At 44.7% G+C, this 24,710-nt stretch overlaps 1 protein-coding gene across 3 annotated transcripts; it reads right to left on the bottom strand.

Moving 5' to 3' along the window:
- Nucleotides 1-108: 108 nt before the first annotated feature.
- On the bottom strand, nucleotides 109-22,616 carry LOC145897245 (sal-like protein 1). 3 transcript variants are annotated; one of them, XM_082985441.1, is made up of 17 exons: nucleotides 22,486-22,616; nucleotides 21,009-21,530; nucleotides 6,532-6,608; nucleotides 6,430-6,463; nucleotides 6,054-6,191; nucleotides 4,476-5,930; nucleotides 4,145-4,408; nucleotides 3,332-3,824; nucleotides 3,051-3,186; nucleotides 2,689-2,845; nucleotides 2,025-2,092; nucleotides 1,759-1,863; nucleotides 1,584-1,667; nucleotides 1,314-1,496; nucleotides 969-1,122; nucleotides 622-734; nucleotides 109-464 (listed from the first exon to the last, which is right to left on the bottom strand). In XM_082985441.1, exons 2-17 carry the CDS (start codon nucleotides 21,472-21,474, stop codon nucleotides 456-458), a joined length of 3,936 nt encoding a protein of 1,311 aa, XP_082841567.1. In that variant the 5' UTR covers nucleotides 21,475-21,530; nucleotides 22,486-22,616; the 3' UTR covers nucleotides 109-455. The 3 variants fall into 3 exon arrangements, with proteins under 3 accessions (XP_082841567.1, XP_082841569.1, XP_082841568.1); XM_082985443.1 differs by having other exon boundaries at nucleotides 622-725; XM_082985442.1 differs by lacking the exon at nucleotides 22,486-22,616 and having other exon boundaries at nucleotides 21,009-21,537.
- Nucleotides 22,617-24,710: the final 2,094 nt, after the last annotated feature.

Raw genomic sequence — 24,710 nt, 5'->3', positions numbered from 1 at the left:
ATTCATCGTCCTCTTATGTAACTGTTACTTTATCCTGTACGAAGGTTTTAAAAAGGCTTGCAGAACTTGATAACGCACATCAATGGTTTATTTAATCTGACGACGGTACATGAAATGACAACATGCCACGACCTGCAATATTAAACGATATCACGCACAAAATCACATTACATTGATAGGAGACGTTGAGCGACAAAAAAAGTCTGGCATTGTGGAAAAAATGTGTATTTACTGCGCTACTTTGTCGAAAACTACACAGTCTGGCTGTCAGCAGCAACAGCATCTACGCACTATCAACGCAAATGCTTTTCGCACAACATAACACATTAGACAGCATCTACAAGGGTAAGCAAGCTAGCGAACTGACGTTGAAGTAAATTGAAGAATTGAAGGGTAAAAAAATCAATTTGATGAACATCCCCGCGTAAACGTATTAGCAATCAATCAGCAGGTGGTTAGTTCACCTGAAAAGAAAAACCTCTGTTTATATAAAAAAATTTACAATGTCTCATTTTTAGCCATTTTTATTTTTCAACGAAATTGTAATGACATTGTATGAGTTAATTGAGTGACATTTCCATTGACCAATATGAGTATCAGTTTTAAAAACAAACCATTTACCTGTTCTTGCGTTCTTTGATATGCCTTCCAAAACCATTCGGCGGCTGATACGTTTTTGTTGTCGTTGGCCTTCATGGCTTCGATCGCACTGAGCGTTTGTCCAACTAATGGAACTAACAGAAAATATTTGTCTGATACTTAATAACTATTTTCAATTGAGTAACAGATGAATTAATCCATAAATGAAATAAACTGGGTTTGTGAATATTTTGTGTTGAAATATTGTTGACAAGGTTTGACAAAAGACAACTATTACTTTTTATGCAGTTTTTACGACACAAAAAGGTTGCCCTTAAACACAATGTCCTTCGTGGAACCACTGAATCTCAAAGGAAACATGTTTTTACCTGTAGCTGGTGGAGTAACGTGTCCATTTCCAGGCGATAGCAGCAACCTCGCAGCAGCAGAGTTGTTGAGATTTAATATACCACTGCCATGGAAACGAGGATCGGCGGTGGCCTTGACCCCCATGAGGCCGGCGGAGGCAAGAGCAGCATATTGCTAAGGAATTATTGACAAGTTATTAGATTATATCAGTTAAATGGTACCAATTTACATAAATTTTATTGCATTAGTTAAGGCAAAACTTATCCGGCACGCAAACAATTAAGTTCTATTAGAGCGTGATTTGATAATGTCAATCTGGCGTGTTGAATTTCCGCAGTGTGAGACAAAGTTAAGAGTTTTTTTACCTGGTAAATAATAGCGGGATCCGGTACGCCGGGAATGGCTTGAGGTGCCCTTGGTCGAATCCCGGGGTTTGAGGCCGTGTTGGAAGTGTTCTGCATCCACGGGGAGATGAGAGGGTTGTCCATCGAGATGCGACGTCCTCTTCTCGATCCTCCAGCTCCCCAAACGTGGGTACCCATGTGAACCTGGAAGAAAAAAACATTTACCATCATACAAAACCACACAGAGACCACAAGCCTTGGCAGGGCGACAACTATAAGTGCGACACTTACTTTCAAATTTCCCTTCGTCGTAAATGCGCGTCCGCATACGCTACAAGCAAATGGCTTTTCCCCGGTGTGTGTTCTGTTGTGAATCTACAACGTTGATAAATGTATTGATGTTTAACCAAGCGAAAAATACAACACGGCCCTTTTTCAGATTCTAAAGTGATTACGGCGTAAATACCTGCAGAGAGCTGGCGGACGAAAACTGTTTCTGACAGATGTGACACCAATGCCTTGGGTACGTCCGCTTGGCTGAAGGCTGTGTTTGCGTCGATTCCAATGGACGCTAAAAATCAATTTCTAAGGTAAAATTGGCGTCGACGATAATAATACACGGCGATCCATAGGGGATATCGATTTTCGAAATGGTAATACTATATTTGTATGTTGTATCATTGAGTGCCGTCTTACCGATTATGTACCATATAACATAGATTTTACGCTAACCTTCATTCCGTTGCTTTGCACTCCGTTGGTCATGGACGGTGAACTGACTGGACTTTCCGTGATCGAGACTGCACGTGAAAGATGTCATAATTAAACGAAATAAACACAACTTTTATTTACAGTATTTGGCAATAGTTGAAGTTCGTCATTTTTATGCTTCTAGGTAGTGAATTGACATATATTGAGAAAAACGTTTTGTTTAAACTTTATTGACGCAAGTTTTCGTGAGGTACTCGCATCTTTACTTGAAATAAACAATACTCGAAAGGAGCAGAAGTGACAGGAGATATACGGCTCACTGTATAATTTGTGTCATTCGTACGGCATTTAACAGTTGCTAAAGTTTTCCTTCGAAACAACGATCTAGACGCCATTTTGTTTTGTCCCAAATTGCCAAGCCAGACGATCCCAAGGCAAACCTTGTGTATGCCAAGCAGTGATTTACAGCCCATACGGGCGCCAAGTCGATAATGTTAACGATCACTTGCGCTTGCCTTTCTCTCGGCCAACTAAATGTTTTGAACTTAAGTCTTGTAAATCTGGTTCAAGATGACATTTTCAAATCTCGACGATACGCTTACGTACGATTGCCCTGGGGCAATATTGAATTTATGCATGCAATTAATGCCGTTGCTCATTGGTGCCTATTATCTTTTCCGTGTACCTGCAGCAGGGCTGGAAACGGGCTCTAACATGTCGTCGTCCACTTCCGTGATGTTGTGGGTTAGCAGATGCTGCTTTAGGTTTCCTTTAGTTGTGAAGCCGCGTTCACATATACGACACACGTAAGGGCGCTCTTTGGTATGGCTGCGTAGGTGAATCTGTATAAAAAGTGGCTGTTAACTTTAAAATATCAGTTGTTTTTTAAAAATGATGCAAAATTCTAAAACAAAAAGCATACTACTTGGTCAGTAAAAGGCCGTGCATTTTTTAAAAGTCGCCCTCAAGCGTTTTAGCTAGTCATGAAGATTAAACTTGCACACAGCCAAAAGCACATTTTGTGATAAACTTGTGTTTTCCAAATACCTCCAATGCGCTTTGACACGTGAACGGTTTGTTGCAAATCTCACAAGCCGTTGACAATTTTCTCTGACGTGCATCGTCGCTCGGTGGGGATGCTTGCAAACTCATCATTGCCATTCCACCAGGGCGCATTATAGCACTGTAGTACAAAATATGCCGTTTAATGCAAAAGGACATAAATAAGTGCGCAATTAAGTTGAAACAACTTGAAACAGTACTGTTTTTTGACAACAATTTGAATATTGGGTACACAGTAAGTTATTTGGTTTGGCATACTCGCTTACCTACTGGATGCCAAGTGCGCTAGCTCGCTCAACGGGTTAGATACACTTTTCATGGGAGAAACGACTTGCATTTCGTTTTGCGCATCATCTGGAGTCCGTACACCTTCAACTGGAGTGTTAGAGTTCTGACGAGTGAGATCAAGAGCCGATGGCTGCTTAGCTCCTCTTTCAAATTTTCCACTTTCGTTTCTTGGCGACGCCGATTGCGGAGGTGTGTGGGATCCATTAGGGGCACTATCGGGTAATGGCCCATTCTGTTCTGGGGAGCCTCTGGCACCGATGCTTGGGGCCGGCGATCGCTCTTCGAACACGTCGTTGTTGCGCCACGATTCATCTTCTGGTTGATCACTGGATTCATTGACGACTGAAGATTGGTTGTCATTTGTAGCTGGACTCACGCTTTTCCTATCTAACTTGGAGGAAGGGAGGCTTACTGGTGGATAGCCTGGAAGACTGACGACGCCTGGTTGTTGTCCGGCTATTAGACGAGCAACTGTTGAACAAGATTTGCACGTCAAAAATTGATTTCAAATAGGAGTTTCACATTTTAAAGTTTCGCAACGAAGTGGTCAGAAGATAATTACAGTCTATTGTGAAAAACAATTAATATAAACCTATTTATTTCAGTCTAAATAAGAAGTTACTCATGCTGCCAGGCATGTTATATTGCTGAATACTGCCCTACTAACAAACTTTATTTTATTTACGTTGAGAAAAGGGCAGTATTCAGCAATGAGGTTTATAGCAACTATTTATTTCGATGTCCAAAGATTTTGTCTATTTTCATGAATATATTTAAGCATTTCAACCTACTTTGTTGGTGGTGGTGCTGCTGTTGCTGATGCTGCTGCTGACTGTTTATATACAGATGCATTTGCATGTGTTGCTGAAGCGACTGTTGGTCCATAAAGCGGCTGCCACATAGTGGGCACTGCAAAACGCTGGTGCGGGATGCATTGTTGCTTTGTGGTGGCGAAGGTCTCAGCTGTTGTCTGTGAACGCTGCTGTAGTGGGTACGAAGGTTTCCACGGGTGGTAAAAGCTCTCGAACACAAATCGCACTTGAAGGGACGTTCGCCTGCGATAAAACGCACAAATGTATTGCTGCTTTATATAGAATTACTGGACAAGTTGTTAATTCTTACCGGTATGGGTACGATAGTGGAGTTTGAGGGCACTCTGACAACTGAGTACTCGACGGCATATGTGGCATTCATTTTTCTCCAGATCCTTGCCGCGGTCAATTTGATTTACCAAGTTTTCAAGCTTTTTGGTGTCTGACGACGGAAGTCTAGATTGTTGAGGTTGTGTCATGGCCATGGGTGTATTGGGCGTCTTGGATAAAGGTTTCTCGTTCTTGTCGACCTCCGACGGAGACCGGGAAACTGTCTCCGAAAAACTCCTTCCCTCTTCACTGTGATGTTCACCATTAATTCCATTTGGATGCATTGCGAAGGATGCAAACATAGGAGGCGGATTGCTTGGTTCAACACCCATTCCGTTTGTGGACAATGCATACTGATCCCTCGTGCTGATGTTTTCCGCTGCAGGAGGTCCCATCTCCCCTTCTCTGTGATTTTGGGATGCAGGAAATTGTGTTCCTTCTAGTTGCTGCTTATCCTCTAGGAACTCACTGGGTGATCCGCGGTCACTACCGTCGTTGTTGCCGGGTACATCCGACTCGTCAGGGACCACTGACATACCAATTGGGATACCGTTATCAGTTGGAATATTGTCGAGGTACTCGGGTACTGTATGGGGGTTCATCTCAATGTGCGGATATTTCGCCTTGTGCCGAACGAAATGGACTTTTAAGTTGCCTTTGGTAGAAAAGCGGTTGGCACAGATGTTGCATTTATAGGGACGCTCTCCGGTGTGGGAGCGCATATGGATCTGCAACGAGCTTTCGCTCCCGAAAACCTTCTGGCAATACCGGCACAAATGTCTTGTGGTCGAATCGTCGTTGTCGAGTCGATTTGCAGTTGTGGTGCCGCTTTCACAGTCTGGCATCTTATCGTTTGCTTCAAACTCAAGACTCCCAGGAATACGTTTTTGTTCAAATAATGCAGATCGTTCGTTTGTAACTTCGTCGTCATCGCCCAGCTCCGAAGCTTCCTTCTTCCCTAAGAGTTCGCCATACTGTTGTGCCGGTAGATTGGGCATCGACGGTAAGCCGTTATGCAGAGCAGTTGGTCCATTGGCCATTGCGTTGGCCAACATGTTTTGTATTTGCATCCCGTTGAGGCCGGAAAAAGCTTGCTGCGCGCCTGGAAAGAAAAGAGGAGCCTGGCGTTGTGGCTGTGGGTTTGAAGACGCGAACATGGCGAGTTGAAAGTGGAGATAGTTGAGCATCTGGATCTGGCACATTTGCTGTTGTTGCAGGCGCCTTACTTGGTCTTTAATATCATCAATTTCCTTGATGTCTTCGTTTTTATCTTCTGTCTCCCCTGCCTCGCGATGCTGCTTGTTACGCTGCTGCTCCAGCAGGTTTTGCTCGGCAATTTGACGTAATCTTTCCTCATACTCAGCAACTTGTTTATAGTTGGGAGCCTGCATTTCCATCGGGCTTGGAACAACTTCTTCTGTCGCTCGATGATCATCTGTATATGCAATTCAAAATTTTGATATTTTCGTGCACGATCAACGTGTCTGCCTCAACGTCTTTTGTGTTGTTGTATTAGTCACCCTTAATGTAACAAACAACGGCTTGAAATATGTTTTACCTTGATTTCCGACATCATCTTTTAACGAAGTGCTGCTGTCATTGCTTCGATGGCGATTGCAGTAACCGCTTTCGGCGACAATGGGAGGTGGAATTCCAAGATGTCGGGCAATGTTTTCGCCAGAAGGACTTTGGGAACCTGCGTGTAGTAACGAGTTGTTTACACAAAAAGGTTTATTTTCGGCCACAAACAGAACAAAAAAGTTACGAGTATAAACCATTTTCTAAAATAGACGCAAAACTACTCTTCTGTGTTCTGCACACGTTTAGAGTTTCAGGCGGAATTAATCAATCAGGTGTTTCTAATAATTCTTTGCGTAACTTCGTAGAGCAATTTTAGATTGCAAACACAAATAAGACAAAAAGATTTTACTGACCTCCATCGACGCTGCTATTTTCTACACCCTGGACCTGAATTGCACAGACAAAAATGTTAGTTTCGACACCTTCAACGTACCAAGCACTTATCTTTTCCTTACCATGTTCTCCGTTAGATCCGTGCTCGCGTTTGAATCTGCGCTCATTTGCCTAACTTCGTCGCTTGTACAGCTATAGCCTAAAACACACAAAGATTCCCGAATTAAAACAGAATCCTCCAACACGAATCACGACCACCCCGTAAATGTCGTCGCCCCGTCATGGGAGCAATCGTCACAATCGTCGGTCGTTACATTAATCGTCGCGTGTTTTCGAGGCAAACAAAAACATGGCCTTGGTGTGGCGACTGTTTGCGTCTCGCACAGTCGGTCGTGCGTTTCCAAACTACAGATCTCGCCAGGGCATGGTTGCATATTTTGCGGCGCTGTTTCAAAGGGCTCGTGCGCGCGCGACTTACATCGGTTTCGAAGATGCTTTGAAACGGGGTCACTGACTTCGGCTTTCGCGCGAAACAAAATGTAACTGTCGTAAATTGCCCAGCGACTGCCTGAAACGCAGAATGATGAGAGGGCGGAAAAGGACGTTTACCAAAAAATTTAAGGAAGACGTCGATAATTAAACGGCCTGACATTTCAGGTTCGTTCTGGCCTTTGCAGACGAAGAAATATCTTTCAAGAGGGATAGCTTATTCGACCACAAACAAGAGACCCGAAGCAACAAGCGTAACGAGCACAGTTCAAAACATTTTCAATAAAAGCTTGCGCTGTACTTGCAATATGCCATTATCTTGTCTTGTTCCTGAAACAATATTTGCAAGCACTTGTGACAACCGTGCTCCATATTATTATTAAAGTGAAATTTCCCATAAGCCGGGCTTAAATTGAGCGCCTCCAAGAACCGCCAAAAACGGTCATTTCGTCATATGTCGACCAATCCTACCCATCTGGTTGGGACAAGTGGCATATACAATAATACATATGTTTTCCGCTTTTAACCTAAGAAAACTTCGCATGCCGCCGGCTAATGGGATTTCTGGCAGAACGGGGACCAAGGCATCAAAGCGGGGCCGCGTGCGGGCGACAAAAATGTGCACATCATCATGTAAGTTATCGCGACGCTCCACTCGAGCAAATCTAAATGACTGTCGTAGTCGGCGGAGCGCGGCGTAAAGTGAAACAAGGGTCTGGGCGCGTCGAAACAACGTGTGTCATTATGGTTGTGTCCGCACTGTTTTGCTTTTGAGCATCAAAGCCACCACTTAGCGCAACTCCGTAAACATTCGCCATCGCGAAATTCGTTTCGGTTTTGGCAGAATATGATGCAACCTCGTTTGAAGTGCGTTTCTGCCGCAGCTGCGCCCGATGTTCTAGAAACTTTTGCGTCGCGGGTCACATTCGACATTTCCCCGCACTCGACGTTGACTTTTTGAATTGGAGGACTGACGACAGAAAACCGAATAAACGAGTTGCGCCAGTCTTTAATATTTTCGCCACGATTTTACGGTTTCAGCAGTAAATAAATAAATGCCGAGAAGGTTGGTGCAATTTTAGGTCGCGTTTTACATATTAAGGCCCTGACCTATAATTTCTGTCCTGCAGGCAACATGACCTTTGCACTGTTTGTTGGTTTTGCATAAGCATCGACAAGTTCAACGATGTAATGCGATAAGCCGCCGTATGAATCATCGCGCTTATACCTGTATGCCATTTATATAACACTCTGCTCTATTTATGTATATTTACTTTAAAGTACATGCATCCTCCAAATGCCATTTTCAACAAACCAGCTTAATGTCGTATTTGATATTTGTTAAACCGTATGACATATGCTGCTGTGGGCTTATTGTCTGACGGGTGCACCAATAAACTTTGGACTCCTCTATAATAGATCTGCGGTGACGCCACGTTTCTCACAATCACGGAAGCCATTTTGATTTCACCTTTCCCCATTTTGTCTTGCCTTGTAAAGAATCCGCAAGCGGGGGTAGATCAGACTACTGGTGGTAATTTTTCTTGGCGTATTAGCTTGAACAACGTGCGGTTTATTTTGCGGCGGTTTGTTGAGCTGGCGTAAACCCTCTCCAAGCGCACCTTTGTACTTCCCTCAAAAACTTCTTGAGCTCTTCAACTGCGGGCGTCCGGCGGCATACCTTTGCCAATCATATAGAACTACATTGCAAAAGAATAACAATCGTAACTCGTACTTCATCGTTTAACTGGTCCGGCACGAGGGCAGCGAGCGGGTTCCAGTGCGCGCCAATTACCGAGTTCTGTAAACGACCAACGGCCAAATCTCCCCAACTGTCAGTCGGTGGCGTTCCGCGGCGACTTGGCTGCGCTTTAAAGGAACAAGCGATTCGTCTTCAACGCAACGAGGCCTAGCGAAAGACGAAACCGCTTTGGTGAGTTGTTGTGCACGCAAAAGTTCGGATTATCATTGAACTGGATCGCCTGCGACAGGCACTGTTGCGTTGTGTTTGTTTGAGCTCGGGGTCGGAGGCAGCGTTCACTTTGTAGATGTCAACGTATCTGAAATTGTACCCCTGACTCCTGCCCTTCCTGTTCCCGACAAGCTTAATTGATTCCTCTCACGTCATTGCTGTACGATACTTAATTTTTGTATGTGGTCAGCACTTTGCTTCTGTAGCCTGGCGTCTATTGTAAGCAAAAACAACCCCACTGTTGGCATGCGATATCTGCGTACAAACGTTACCATGCTGCCAACTTCTTCTATTTTCCAGTCAAATTTCTTTCTAGTATTTTTGACCTTCTGTCTAAATATTATCGTTCCTTATGGTGAATATCTGCTGACTGATTATTATCCGAGCTGATTTCTGCTGTCACAGAATATACAATTTCAAGGAGAACGAATGTCTTTATACTCGAGAGACCTTTAATGCAATTAAAAAAAGAGCTCTTTAATGCATATGTTCTACCTCACGGCAGCCGCAAAAAACGGGTAAGACACTCAAACTCGTTGACTCGAGGCATTTGTAATTGAAACCACAGTTTGACTGAAACGATGAAGGATCGTCCTGTTGACGTGGACTTAAAATAGCGCCATCCCCGAACGCACAGGTAAACTAGGAACGCCCGCGTTACCCCACCCAGATCAAAATCAATGACAAACCGGTCTGACCCTTTGAGTCATTGACCACACTGCCTTCCAGCACGAATGGACTCAAAATTTACGAATCCTAAAACAGAGCTAAATTTCTCATATTGGCTACGTTGGAAAAAAACACTTTGTTATGTTCCACGTTTTCCCACAATTGCGCGTCAGCAACACTCGGAAGCTGATTGACTAATTGAGACAGAAATCTCCCTGTTTCTGCATTGTGAAAGGGCCTTGGTTATTTCGACAGCGGGTCGCAATTGCCCACCCGCAATTGCTTCCTTTTATACGGAGAATAATCTCCCAAAATCGCCCGGCGCTGTTTTGCAGTGTTCCTGGCGTCTTGGGTTCAACACGTACTGTGTCCCGTTAGCACAAAGGTGTTTTCTAGAGGCACAAGACTGATACGTAAGCAACTCATTTGCTTTGTCATAAAACTTTGATCATATTATTCCACCTTGAAATATAGAGTGGAATCACTAAATACATATCGACAAGCAAATGAAACCCCATCCCGCGCCCGGGAGCCCAGGAACAACCGTAGATAAACAAGTTATCAGACGGTAATAAGTTGCGCAAACGGGTGTCGGTGATTAACGGTCGAGAAATGCCATCATCAATCCGCGCCAGTGTCGGATTTCTGCGGTAAACCGACTCATAAGTCTATGGCATGGCTGAACAAGAATGGCTGGGGCAGAACGTGTGGCCACGATCTCTCTATTATCTGCTGGCAAATCCATTTCCAAGACGGGAATTTGTCGGGTTATAAAGGTCAATAAAAGGCTTAAGGTCCAGCCTAACTTTGAGTCTACGGATGAAGTCTACGCAATTGTAATGTCAATCCGGACCATGCACTTATATATGATGCGAATGCTCATTACGGCCAAGGTCAGGGTTGGAGCTGACGCTTAGCTCGGGATCTTTCTGCCACTCGAGTCAGCTTGAACCGTGATACGACCTCTAACCGCATGTGGCGTAGTATAGGAAGTGTCGGTGTGAGAAAATATGTTGTAGCAATTTGCTGCTTGTTGGGATTTCACCAATGGTCGTACGTGCTTGCCTCCATTAGATGCTGTCTGTCGTTCATGGAATTCTCGCAGTTAATTTTGAATACGCTTTGAAATTTTATTAAACTGACTGTGATGTTGCATTGTCTTTTTGAATAAAAATAAAGCGCGCCCTTTGCTCGCGAATTTTTTTGTGAACGGCTTTATCGATTTTTGTGCGCAATATAACGAACCTATACTGAATAGTGCATTTGTAAGTAAGCATTTAAAATGTCGTTTGAAGTCAACCAATTGCCACATTTCAGTCATGCGCGTCCTCCAACAGCGATTTGCAACTCATTTCAAATTCTGACGTTACTTGTTGGCGAATAAAAACGGACGCACAAAGCCTTGAAAGGACTCGTAAATCGATCCATATAAAAAACTATTTGCATCCATAACTGTCGCTGCAGCATGGTCGCCCTCCCCCATTGTTAGTCACTGCTGACCAAACAGTCATATCTCGCTACGGTGCGCGGCACCATTGTGACATCACAATCGGACCCTTGTTGCGCAACAGAAGGATTTATGCACCAATGCATCGAGCGGTCTTTTGACTCGGATCGTCACAAGGGTAGAGGGGTCACAAAAATCGATGACACAAAAATATGAGGAATCGGAGATATTGTCGGCGTCAACGTTGGTGGGTCGCAAAATTTAATTGCGTTCCGCTCTCAATTCGGTGTCAGGTTCTGAGTGGTGGAATTACGACGAAAAAGGTTATGACATAATAAAAAATTCGCTGCCGGGGCCGGGCTGACTCTAGCGTTGAGGGATCAACAACAATGCCGGCATTTTTTTTTAATGCGAACGTGCGTTTTTGATTCACTGTGTGAGCAATTTCCAAGTTTCATAGAACAAAGTGGTCAACCTTTTGGAGAAAAAGGTCGGCGTCAAGTGTACAAAACCTGTACATGGTAATTTGCAAATGTTTTGAGTGTATTTGGCTATTCATATGGAGTTTCGACTCATGTTGCTTGCTGTCTAAGACTTTGTACTCCAACAAGAAAGGTTAGAACATTGCTCCAGAATTATACACGAGTTCGATTGTTTCCAAACCTTAAACCTGCCTTACCTGCCGCAAAAAAAGTTAATACCCAAAGCTGGGTAATATGGCAATCATAATTCCATTCAATTGATACACAATACTTTTTGTATGTTAAGTTTTTCAATAACGGAAGGTTTTTGGCCGAATACCTTATCTAAAATTTTATGATGCATCGTTTTCTTCTATTTATATCCGAATGCATTGAAAGAGGGGTTTATTCTAAACCCAAACCAAACCTTGTTTATGACATCCCCCCTGTGTGGTATCGACACAGACAGAGAAGAAAGGGTTTTGCCATCCGAAATATTCGACCCGACGTGGGCATACGTCCATCATCGCTGCCAGTAATTGCGCGCACAGCTTATAGCTCGCCTGTCCCTCTGGCCCACATATAAACAGGGGCATCCTCACCCAGGTATGACGGCTTAGAATAGATAAAGCGAGCGATCGCAAACGAAAGGCAAAATCCTTCGCATGATGCCAGGGAGAGTTATGAAGATGAAGAGCCTGTCCGACGATACCGCCAGGCGCCGCGAGGACTGGCCGCGTTCCTGCGTCGTACAGATGCAGTCCACCGTGAATGAGCTGTATTAACTGACCGCTCACTGCGCGGGTTTAACTTATTAGGTGTCAAATTAGGTGTACACCGCGCGCTCGGCTTGGTTTACAACCCTGCGCCCAAGCCTTCCCATATAACCTCTCAACAATGCGTGCCATAACGGCGATAAGACGCAGAAAATTGCAGCGGAGAGACTTTTTGTGCTGGTGGATTATGGGGTGTGAAGCGAGCCATAGACGAGTTGGCTTGACTCCACCCGTAGGTTTCATGGTGATCAGACGCGGATGACCATTACATGCGCCCGTCGGCTGAACATGTTTGGAACACCCGGAGAGTTCAGAGGGCGGTCCGAAAATCGTTGTGTACAAACAATCGATTTCAATTGGATCCAATAATATCGACGGGTTATTTTCACCGGTGCGTCACCTTAGCCCAAGTAGTGAAAATAATTCCTCTGTATCATACGTCTATTTTACATGCGAAGAAGGACACTGCAAAGTTTTCCTTGCGGTTGCGAATCGCGTTCTGTTAGATCTTCATGGCGCTAAACCCGTGGGGCAACGTTGTGCGTGCTTCAACCGGCGCTGGTCAGCCTGCGTTGGCGATACGGCGTGGTCAGTTTCGTGTGAAGGGCCGTCAGCTTAAAATGCCTGCCCTATGAGCGATGACGGCAGCTCATTCTAGCGTACCTTTCCTCATGTTTGAACAGGCTAGAATATTGCTGCCTCCTTCGCTTTGTCTTCAACATCGCTTCGTCTTCTGCTGCAACGTGACCTTATAAGGAACTCCCGCTTGGGGAGGGGAGGGCTGTTTTGGCAAAGTGCCATAAATCAGCGACACCCTATGTTCTCCTAAACGAGACACAAGGTCGGCTCGTTATCTTTAACTCTCCTTCACGACCTCATGGGCCAGGTCAGTGGTTCACTGAAAAATTACAATGTCCAAAAGCCAATGGAAACCAAAAGAAAGAACGAATCATATCAGAAACAAAAATATGTTTTCGACGACAAGCTTGTCAAGTTGATCCCACTTACATTTCAAGAAAATATCAAGCCTTGTAGACAAAAAGATAAATAAAACAATGTAAAATTGTTTCTCAAAAATTGTTCTCAAAATCACAGATTTTTGTACAATGCGAAGAAACCCCTTTTTAACAACCAGAACATACAAAGTTTGGCTGGATTAATAGTTTTGACCAGTAGAGGCCAAAATTTCATATGACGAGGGATAGAGAGAATAAACAAAGTGCGAAGAAACGAAATGTTCCCATTCCTCGTATATCAAGTTGTGGGGACGCGTCAGAGAAATTGTGTTTGTTTGCTCAGCCGATCTGCTCCAGGACTCGTGCACAAGTAGTGAAAGCGAATCATATACACTTCAATAATTAGCCCGGGTCACATCTTGTTGACAATGCCGCGAGCTGGTCCTCGAGTACTCGCGAACATTCCGTCGAGTATCGTCGACATGATCGCGGCTACCGTCGAGTGCGAGTTGCCTCACAACGATTGAAATGCGTTTAGTTCCCAAGAACACCAGTACGAGTGAACTAACTTTCCTGCCTCATACATTCAACAATTGCTGGTATGAAAGTTTTTCGGTAATATGGTTAATTAGGGTCCAGTACTCGGCGGCAAGACATAAGTGGCCAGCTCTCCCCTTTCTTAAGGGCCCCAGCCCTGCGGATCAGCTAAATCCGCACAGATCTCGAAGTCTGCGTGCCCATCAAGCGACAGATAGGCAAATACTCGAGTCATTGGCGAATATGCGCGAGTACGCGAGCTTTCGACTCGACGACCTGCTGCATTGTGACATAAGCGGCCTCTTAAAACGCGAGCTTCAAGTAACGTCTCAGCTGGCCGCCCGGTAATAAGATTTCCCCCGGGAAGAGCATCCCGAGGCGCGAAAATAAACACTAAGTAGCCCCCGATTCGCTTCGACATGAGAAAAAACATCAAAGTGAACCGCCTACAAGTATCACCATGCTGCCAAACGTCACTTTAAACGCGTGCGTTTGATCTTTCAGTTATAACCCGTCTTCGCGGTTATTACCCTCGTCAGCTGGGGTCCCGTTTTCTGTGTTGGGGAGCAAAGTCGCGCTCTGGAAGAGAACCCGTCGGGGTCAGAAGGCGCTTGAATTCGGTGTTAGATTTGCGTTATGCGTCCCGGGTGCAATTTGGAGAACGGGCTCAGTTGCAACCGTAAACAGGAAGGCATATGATGTGTGAATGGCGGGTCGCAGGTGCAAGATACCACAAAGATTTCGTGTTACCCATGTGGCATAACGAGGGTGCAAGACAAGCTGATGCACTGGGAAATTTTATGGATCAGTTGCTCCTCTTTGTACTTAAACGCAGTTGGGCTACTAAAGGAAAATGGAACAAACAAGAAGACCTGGAAAAATGACAACACTTTTGGCGGTTTGTGTGTCCGCGTTTTCATTATTAGGAGGAAAATGCTCCGAATATTCGCAGCCCTTAAACGACCGCACAACGCGAAATGAATTTTTCGCGTCTCTCGTCGCTTTGGTGGCATATCGCAGAAATCGCGGCGCTTATCAGGGTGGGTCGATGTGCGGCCACCACCTAGCTGTGCCTCTGCGAGCTAATGGAGCCCTGTTTTGTCATAAACGTCATGGAAATATGGCGCCCGATTGTGCGACGGCCTGCTCAGCGTCACAATCGCCTTGTTTATGACGTCGAATCCCTCGATAAGGCTACATCGACATAAGGCCGTGCGATTTTGGGGCAAAAATCATGCCCCGACAATCTGCCGCTTTTGTACGTAGCTGTCGTTTCAACTGACTCCCTTAGGTGATGGAACGCAGATTTAAGTTTGTATGTGGCAGATTATTGCGATGATTCGAACCTTAAGTCTCTTTTTGCTCGTGAACTTTCTTTAGGATCAATTTTCTATTACGTTTGTTTTCTATTACAAACTTACGGCCTTTGATCGATCTCTGGCCCGCTTATAATTCCTCACGCGATGAATATGAAAGGCAACCTTTTTGCAGGTTGGACATGAAAATACAACATTTGTCATCCCAGCCGTCATCACACTAATTTATTATGCTTGTCCGATGCGCCGATAAGAGTGAAACAGAACAGGGTTATTCGGGCTCTGTAAGCACATATCAGAAACCCCTTTTGATAAGCATCTGCCGATTGATGGCTTATAATAATTCGTTTCTGGGACGTTTGCTGATGGATAAAGTTGTGTTGGCTTGGGTGGTCTCACCATTCTCGGTGTCCGTGAAAAGTTTTGAAATGTCTTTGGCACCAAGTTTAGTTTAAAACCATGCAAAATACTTCGACTAAACGTATATTCAGAGATAAGTAGGTAAAAATATTTCTGTGGATTTGTGGACAACTGACGTTGTTTTAAAAGTCAGAGTTTTCACAATAGGCGCTTGAGGGGACGTTTTGACCAACATCTTGTCAGAATTATAGGGCGAACATGCGAGATTTGAATCCACGCATTGTTCAGGCAATCCAAATTAGGCCCGGAAGGCGACTATATATACCTGCGGCGATGTTGCGGTGTCGCCTAATGCCACAAAACGCCATTAAATCTAGTTTGCTGTCAAAACGCACCGCTTGTTCCGCCTCTTATGATTCGCGCCATACAAGAGCTTTCGCATATGTGCTCGGTCCCGCCACTGGCCAAAAACAACATGCGTCCAATGCGCCGTGACTAAAACAAGGCCATCCTGGTTATTAATCCCGGCGCTTCAGACTACCTTCCACCTTCCTGCTTCCCGTGTTGTGTTTCGCGCTCGCCGGGTGCAGTCGAGCGTGACGAATCACGTGCTTTGATGGCACTGCCATTAGTGCCCCGGTGCAGCTTAACTTAACATTCTTGCTTACGGCCGTGTCAACACGATTTAAAGGATCGCCAGGGCGTAATTTTCGCTTACTGCACACCTGTTCTCATGAGAACACACTCAAAACACTTCTATCGAGGCTGGCGTGTATGGTTTTCGTTCCTTTTCAAAACAAAACGGTTTCAAAAGGGTTCAAACGCAAGACGTACTTGACAGAAATTTTCAGATAACGCTCCAGTTGACTTGCATGGAAAACCATCACGTGCCGGGCGAAGCAATGCACTCCCACAAGCGCCAACGAAAGCATTCGGCACGAAGTCGAAAACACGTGTTTTGTTTCGCCACGCATGGCTAAATGTACGCGTTTCGTGTTGAGACTTGCTTCACACGAGCGCGACGTAAAACGAAAAATAAAACTTTCGCTTTCCATTTCCCATTTCTTAAAACAATCTACCAACAACTTGGATTGAGTGAAAGAACCTAAATCGCATAACATGTACACTTAGCCGTAGGTCTCAAATACGTCAGAGCTACACATAACACACGTAACATGTTTATCCTAATTCATACCACCACGCGCCATTGCACTACCAACAGCAATTAGTGAACAATGTAAAACGTTATCATAATACCGAAACGTAAAGTAGGTGAAGTAAACCCGAGAACATGCGATCCGGAACAAAACTCTGCCTCCCAAAGACCCACATCAAGGTAAAGTCGATCCGCACAAATGCAGGCGTCGCGATCCCTAACCTTGCAACACGCGCAACAAACTGGCAATTAAACGAGTCGAAAACCTCTTTTGTTTTCGGCGTTTAAAATAACGTATTAGTCTATCATACATGCTTTTTATGCGATTGATTCCCACGGTCATGCTTTGAACATTTCTGACGCAACATCATCCCCTGTCATACGCGCTCTATCGTCTTTGTGCATTTTCATGGGAGAGTTGGGTCGTGGCTATGTCGCCCATTGAAGACGGCTGGATGAAGCTTCCGGCGTTCATCAATTCGGAAAGCGGCGTTTTGATGCGCTCGTGATTGACTTCTACTCGCTGTGGCGAATCGCCATGTATTCGGGAGTTCGTTTGTTTTACGGTTTGTGACACTGGAAAGTGGAGATTTTGGGCTATTTTGGTCTAGCCCGTTTGAGGACGTTTTTGCGAAGCAGACAGAAAACCCTACAAGCACGCACGCAGAAGAATTTGCGGTCATATCATTCTCCCAAAATGCACCTCTTGTTGTTTATCAATTCAAACCACGTTTTGGAACGCGGAACTTTGGGCAACCCAGTTAAATCACGATGTCATTCCGTTGGTAACAAAATACTCAGTCCTTTAAATGGGCACGTATGCATTTATACACTTGAATTTTATGCCTAGTCTAGTCTGGCGGATAATCACAACTTGCGATGGATTCCCACACTCAAAAACTCACCGGACGGGAAACCTGGAAAGTCCAAAAGCGAACCCAGGCGCGTAATCGCGCATTACGCACACAATAACTATGACAATGTAGCAAGATACTGAGCATCCGAACGTGATAGTTCAATTGCCGAAAGCGGAGTCGACCGCATTACAATTACCAGCTACCGGGTCGGTCACAACACCTTGATGTCGACAATCAATTCATCGGACGCCCGGCGACTGGTGGAATATTCCGGCAGACGCGACTGACCTTCCACCAAGCTCGCAATCACAGGGCGGCGCAACTATATGATTATTATTACTGCGGGATAAATCATACCGCTCCTCGTTATGTTGTGACCTTGGCCGTGAAATGTCAAACGCCAGCGACAGGATTGCAAAACGCTCAGTTGTATTTCAAGCGCTAACTGCGTGTTGGGCGCGTTTTCAATAAGCTCAGCGGGCCGATCGCGCTTTCGTGCATGTTCGGGTTGCCGGATATGTTATGATTTCCTATTATGCGGCGCCGCATGTGTTGCGCATTGGTGTCGATGCGCTGGATATCATAAGGCTGTTTCCTATTGCCGAGTGGTCAGCGGTCACAATTAGCATGTTCCCAGCGCCAGCGACGGCCACAGAACGACCCCAGGCAAGCCAGTGCGAATTCGCGGCCAATCAGCGCACCGCGTGGCGGTGGTGACATTTCTACACGCAATCAATGCAAGATTGTTAACCTTTGCGAGGAAATAATGCGCGGTCGCTCCACCGCGTTATGTGCAGTGTCAAGGTGCTAATAATATGCTTCCGACCCACAAGCTCAGATCGCACCTCGGCGTGGAAACAGGGACAAGAAGGGATAAACAAATTCAGGACCGTCATAAAACGGATAAGTTCAAGGCTGATGGCCTACAGCCCTATATCAATGAGCTTTAGTCCCCTTTCCTCCACTGTCAATGCAAACACAGTCGGTTTGAACAGGAACATTGGATCAACTCGAAGTCGGACTTTGCAACACTGCAAATACTTGTGAGTAATTAAGGTCATTGGTTGATTAGTCTGTGTTGCAATCTGGCCGCACAAAATCAAAGCCAAGCGCATTTTAATTGCTCCTTACGGGTATCATTAAACGTCAAATATTGGAATAATTGCATCACGTCTACTTCAGACAAACACTTTTGTACTCTGAAAGAAAAAGATTATGTAAAACCTTACATTTTAATAAATATTATAAACCTTTTTTGAAACCCGGCTTTTCGCATCAAATATAGACTTTGCATTGGGTTTTAATTTTAGCAATCCACTTAGCGGGGCATCGCGTGTCTATCCAAGGCGCAAAAGCGACTTAATAGAAGATACTCGATACCGCGTAACTATACTCGCGACAACGGGTCAGCGCTCTTGCGTGTCATCAATGCAAGCCATCATCGCGTCGTGAATAAAAATGGCGGCCCGCCAATCGCTTACACTCCTAACAAGTTGCAGTGATCGCTTAGATGAAGTGCTAACAGGCGCAAGATGGTTTCGAGTTGCGCCGTCGAATGATAACCGTTATCATAATTGAATAGAGCCCGGTGTTAAGTTACTCGTGGTGAATCGCGCTAATACACTCAACCCCATGCTTATCTCGATTAAATCCGACCCGCCGGGGTTTCGGGGGTAACGCGTCATTGTTGGCACAGTATTGCACGAACAGACAGGCGCCCTTGGAGGAAATTCCTTACTGTTGATCACGCGCGAATGCGGCATCTGCAATGACAAGTATATACCGAAGGCGAGTTTTTGACGATGCACGACTAGTTTTTTGTAATAACTACCCGCCGCCGGTCCCAGGCGTACCGGGTTTCGTCCGTGAATGGCCCGAGTCAGCTTGGGTTACATTTCTACCCGAATCGTAGCCCGCCGATCGTTCGATTTCGACCAGTGAGCCGACGGGGCAACATGGTCGCGGGTGCGTTAAAGAGAAGCGCTTCCCTATGTGTTGTGTACATATTGGCGGCATCGGGCGTCATCACTGGTGTCGCGACGCTACGATTCACAATTTCATAGCGACATGTTTCGTCAATTGACGCCGATATTGAATCACCTTTTGATAAACTACAGCGCCCATCTCCGCGTTATATCGGCGTCGGTAACCAAATCGCTCCCAGGTGATCGCAGATGCGATATACCTAAGTTACTGACAGTAACATCGAAACCATATTGGACATTGCCTTTGTGATAACTTGCTGTTAAGGCAGCCGAAACTATATCATAACAAATGGTCTTTTTTTGCTGAAATATGCCTATATTCATGTTATGTCTTCTGCTTTTTTTGCGGTCGAGCGCTGGCAAACACTTATAACAGGTCATTTGGCCACCAACTCGTTGATCGCTTAAAGCGCCCATCCTGTGACATATTATAAGGCTGCCAAAACATCGGCGAAAATGTCAAGACGATCGCGCGACTTCGAATTCTCACAGGCAAACTTATCAAAATAACACGCGGTGTTCCTGTACGATCGATGAAGCAAGTGGCTGTTGCGCATCGGATGACCCGAGCTGATTGCATATTACCAGCGCCCGAGTAAGTAAAAAGGCTACCAAAGCGATAACACCTATCGCAAACCTAGCTCCGGTGCGGTCAATTGTACCTCGCTAGGCATGTAATGTGTGAAATCGCACGACGATCTTGGCTCTCCGTCAAACTATGCGCCGAGATTGGGATGTTTACGGGTTACCGGTCAGGTACGAGAAAAAGAATGGACTACGTGCATTTTAATGTTTTTGTGCTAAATGGGTTAAACTTTGAACAAAAATGTAATTAATTTGACAAAGTCAATTGATAGTTAGCCTGCCAAAAACAAATTTGACCTTTTCACTCATGTATGTTCAGACAGATGTTTTTCCTCTAAAATTTCCTCTAATCATGTCTAATGCAATTGACCTTTTCCTATGGAACTATTTTGCGTGACATAGATCAAAAACTAGTCATAGTCAGGTAGGTAATTTGAAATGAATTCAATTCATATTAAATTAATAGTCCAATGCAATTAAACTCATGCAAACAACGTTCCCTGTTTGACGGCATTTCAGTGCCACGGGGTCACCAAGTTACATGAGCGAAGTGTCCCTAACAAACAAATTTAATTTCCATGCAAAATAATACATATACACGTCACGGCCGGTTTAGGAATGGCTGGGCTTTGTATGCCGCAAAACTTGTAATGAATATGGATTATTTTATGTGCACCTCTGACACGGAGTATCGCTGTCCTTTGATCACATTAGCATCGACAAGATTGCAAAAACCCGCATGCATTTCGGTGTCGCGCTAGTCAAATATGATCGAATATATACGGCGTGCTTAGGGAAGGCGCTATGCTGGCAACCGCCCAATCCAGCCGAGCCGTACGTCACTTTTGCTGGAACGTAATGATTATATGCATGGCGTTCGTTAAATAGTCAATCGCGCCGCCTTTGAGTTTACAAATAGTCTGTCGCAAGGGACAAACGCATGTAAACACGTCAGTAATAAACTTCAAAGATAACAACAAAACGTTTGTTGAAAACAAATGTGTAGATTACAACCAGAAAACAAAAAACTAACCGTAGTTCATTGACGGGTCGCCATTTTTCTTTTGACTTGCAACGTCTACTGCCATGTTTTCGTTTACTTTGTTGACAAAATCATCATTAGCTTGTCTGCGGTTGGCGGACGTCCAATTCGGCACACCCCTGTCCTCATGGCCATCGCCTTCGTCGGGAGTCTGATACATCGACATGTGATGAGAATATTCACCGGAATGGCGGCGCCGTTCTTCGGCAGACGCAGCGTCCGTTGCCCAGCGTCCTTCAAAGAAGCGCGCGCGTATGGAATTCTTTTTCTGGTCTCCCTCAAACGTCATCAGCTGCTCGTTCGCGTCCATTTGGTGCGGGCCCGGCTCGTCCGGACTAGAAACAACCGCCTTTGAAAGTTGTTCCGACAGCTCAGGGCGTGTCGTGGACTCGGATTGGGTCGCCGCGATCGGGGGTTCGTTCACGTGCTGGGGGTTCGACTGTTTCCTGCGAGACATAGCGCGCTGGCCCAACGCCAATTGTCAGGTTCAGGTCCACGCAAGGACAAAAACATCTAAACAGCAAAGGGCGTTCTGCGTAAGCACAAATCAAAAGTTCAGCGGTCTGGTAATAAATCAAAGCCGGTGCGCGAAGGCACTTTACATAAGCGCCGAACCAACTCAAAAACAAACTCCACTAAGCGTGACGTCACAAACAAGCCACACTTATAGTTGCTTGGGCGAAGAACAAAGCGCCCTTACACTCAGTCTGTTACGGCGAAAATACAAATGATCACTCTTTCAACCACCACACTTACATCACTCCGTCCATTAACATCAACAAACTTGTTACTCTGTTGGATCCTAAGTATAATCTTGCACCCTCCTAGAATGGGTAAAAACGCGACTGGTTGGGGTCGAGCGCTCAGCGATTAGAAGCGTTGGCGAAGTTTCATCGCAAGAAAAACAACGCGCTAATCGTTCTGCAGCTATACTCGCTCGCGGGGCGCGCGTCAAAGAGACGGAAAAAGAAGAAGCTCGGTCTAATCGCGCGCTCACACAGACCGCGCAAATATATCGATGTGTCCCATTGTCTAATGGGAGCGAAACAAATTGTCACGTGGGCGCGGCTGCCAAGTCACAACTAAAGAATCCAAACCCACAACGTGCCTTGTGTATCGCAAAGCTACAGCTTTATATGGCAACAACTATAGTTAACATATCAAATATTTCCCATCGTTTCTAAATATTAGAAATTATTTGTCCAGTATTTTGCAGAAATACGTTTGTTGAATCATTGGTAAACTTTAGCTGCGCGATTGATTAACGAGGAGTCTTCCACAGCGTTTGCAATTAAACGCAGGGCCTTAAATTTTCATCAGGGAAACAAGTTGGATATAACTTATATATCATTTAAGGGATACGTAGTTGCAACTTTGAATTACTTGTTTCGTTAAAAGCAACTAGCAATACTGTCATCATTTCGCAAAATCTTATACAGCACTCAAAATATGAAACAAAAAACCTTACCTGCTTTTGTGATTCAATAGTCTTTTTTAAATTTTTTGCAACGGAAAACCCCAAACAAATAGTCGGTGTTCGAATAGCATTCGCCACCGTGTTGGCAGCATCGAATTCCGGCCCCTCTTGGAGCGAGGCTGGCTTCTACCGCCCAGATCATCTTTTCCTCAAGACGCTTTTCCGTCATGATGCGTCCTGACAAATTTCCCGCTATTTTCTTTTGATATTAACTAACGATTTTGGACGGCCAATAACCAGCAAGACGCGCAGGCAGGCCGAGACGCCTGGGAATGATTTTATTTTTCAAGAATCCGAGCGGTAGAAAATTTGAAAAGCGGTCGACGGAAATCAATTCTAAACCACTTTCCGCGACGACATCTGTTCGCTTCGTCGCGCGCACGAATTTTGGCGAAAAATCGTCGAAAAAATGCAAAAACTCGAATATTGCCCGCTCCACGCCGTCCTGCATAGACGAGACGTTGTCCAACAGACGTCCTTAACATTCCCATTTGGGTGCTGTAAAACGAAGTGCCCCGGTGCAGCCAATTGGCGTGGAAGAGAGCAAAGCCAGAGGCTCATAATGATGCCAACAATTCTTGGCTTATTTTTCATCACCGTTGTCCGCAACGTAGCCGCCCATTGATTTCGCAAGCTCTGTTCGATGTTTCATATAATGTGCATTGCTTGGCGGAATTTTTTCAACTGAAATCGGCGAATGGTGAAGTGAATGCTTTTGTTTACATTGAAGCAACTGTAAAACCCTCTTTTTATGACTGTACCTTCAGAGCATTCGTTATTGGTTGGTATTAAATTGATGCCAATACTTCAAATTGGTATTTATAAATTGAAAAGAGGATAGTGGCATGGCAATGTAATATTAACAATCTTGATCAAAAGTGAACACACCCCTAATGACATAAACATTTCTTTGTAGTTGATAAATGTTAACTGCAACGGAATTTCGCTCCTCATTTTATATCACGTGCTTAGAGCTGTTGATCTTAACCGTGGTTTTAGCATTTCTTATGTGGGCTGTTGAACCTACCGGGTTCGTTGCTATCGATACAAATTTTTATGGATTTTTTTACGGTTTTTCTGTAAATAAAGGGAATAATGGTGACGGGCGGAGCGCACGGCAGTTAAATTTCGTAATGATTTTACGATAAGCTTATGGCGTATTATGCGTGCGGCGGCTTATAGTTGATCGTCGCGCCGTGCAGGGCCGTTCACCCTTCTTTACAACCCAGCTCTGTCATTTATGATTGTAACGACATAGGACCGTATTATGACAAAACAATACGCTCGTCAAATCCTGGGTAGGACACCGTCATTCCAGAGCATAAATCCTGTCATTAAGTGCACCTAACTTCACTCGTTAAGGCTCAGGGACAGGAGAATAACAGACGACGTGCCGTAAAGTTTTAACAACATGGTTTCGAATTGTGCCGAACATGATTTGGGAACCATTGTCGTTGCGAGTCGTTAAGTCATTTCGGGAATCCTACACCAGGCTCGAATCCTAGATCTTGTATAATGAAGTGCTGTTAAAACTGTATTAAACCCAATCACCATTTTCGTCGATTGAGCTTGTGATCTTTATGGCTTTATGACTCTTCGGCCAAGGTCTTTGCAGCCGCAGAGAGTGGAAAAAATAGCCCGCTGAGAAAAGTCGAGAGCGACATCTTAAGATGTACAGATGTCACTTTCGGAAATGGCATAAATGCTCAAATACAGTAGTGAAGGGTGTGGACAAGCCAGTATTTGCGGAATTTTTATTTGACGACCTGGTCGTTGCATAAGGCCGTTAATTCTGGTTGTATACATTTATGTCGCGGGCGACCATTAAATACGCTTATTGTGCGATTACATATATTGCCATGTGAACGAAAATATAAACCAGCGATCCTGACCGAGTTACTGCCTTTCATAAAAGCTCTAACCCGTAACGATTTTACGACTCTGTTCCCTTTAATGCTGCAGTTGGGCAAACACATGATGTTGTCGTTATTTTTGAACTTTAAATGATGCTTGAACCAAGCGCACTGTAATGACACAAAGTAACGTTCATGCCAAGTGAAAGAAGCTTTGTGAATAAGCAGCATTCCTTTGGATCGGCGATACTCAACTATATCCGTTGTCGGCAATCCCTTGAAATAAACTTTTTTTCAAACCAACCTTATGATTAAAATGTATTGATATATTGACACAACCAACTCTAATAATTCAGCATCCAC

The sequence above is a fragment of the Ascidia mentula genome, chromosome 4 (assembly GCF_947561715.1).
Source record: "Ascidia mentula chromosome 4, kaAscMent1.1, whole genome shotgun sequence".
Classification (NCBI taxonomy): Eukaryota; Metazoa; Chordata; class Ascidiacea; order Phlebobranchia; family Ascidiidae; genus Ascidia; species Ascidia mentula.
The sequence above is the reverse complement of the archived record's forward strand: the minus strand, read 5'-3'. Positions and strand labels throughout refer to the sequence as shown.

What these genes read in the sequence shown, in the direction of transcription:
- LOC145897245 (XM_082985441.1), bottom strand. Translation starts at nt 21,474, where the DNA reads ATGTCTCGCAGGAAACAGTCGAACCCCCAGCACGTGAACGAACCCCCG. An exon ending in AAATAGCAGCGTCGATGGAG is followed by an intron (nt 6,192 to 6,429) that starts GTCAGTAAAATC and finishes TACTACACGCAG; the next exon opens with GTTCCCAAAGTCCTTCTGGC. An exon ending in GCAGCACCACCACCAACAAA is followed by an intron (nt 3,825 to 4,144) that starts GTAGGTTGAAAT and finishes CTTGTTCAACAG; the next exon opens with TTGCTCGTCTAATAGCCGGA.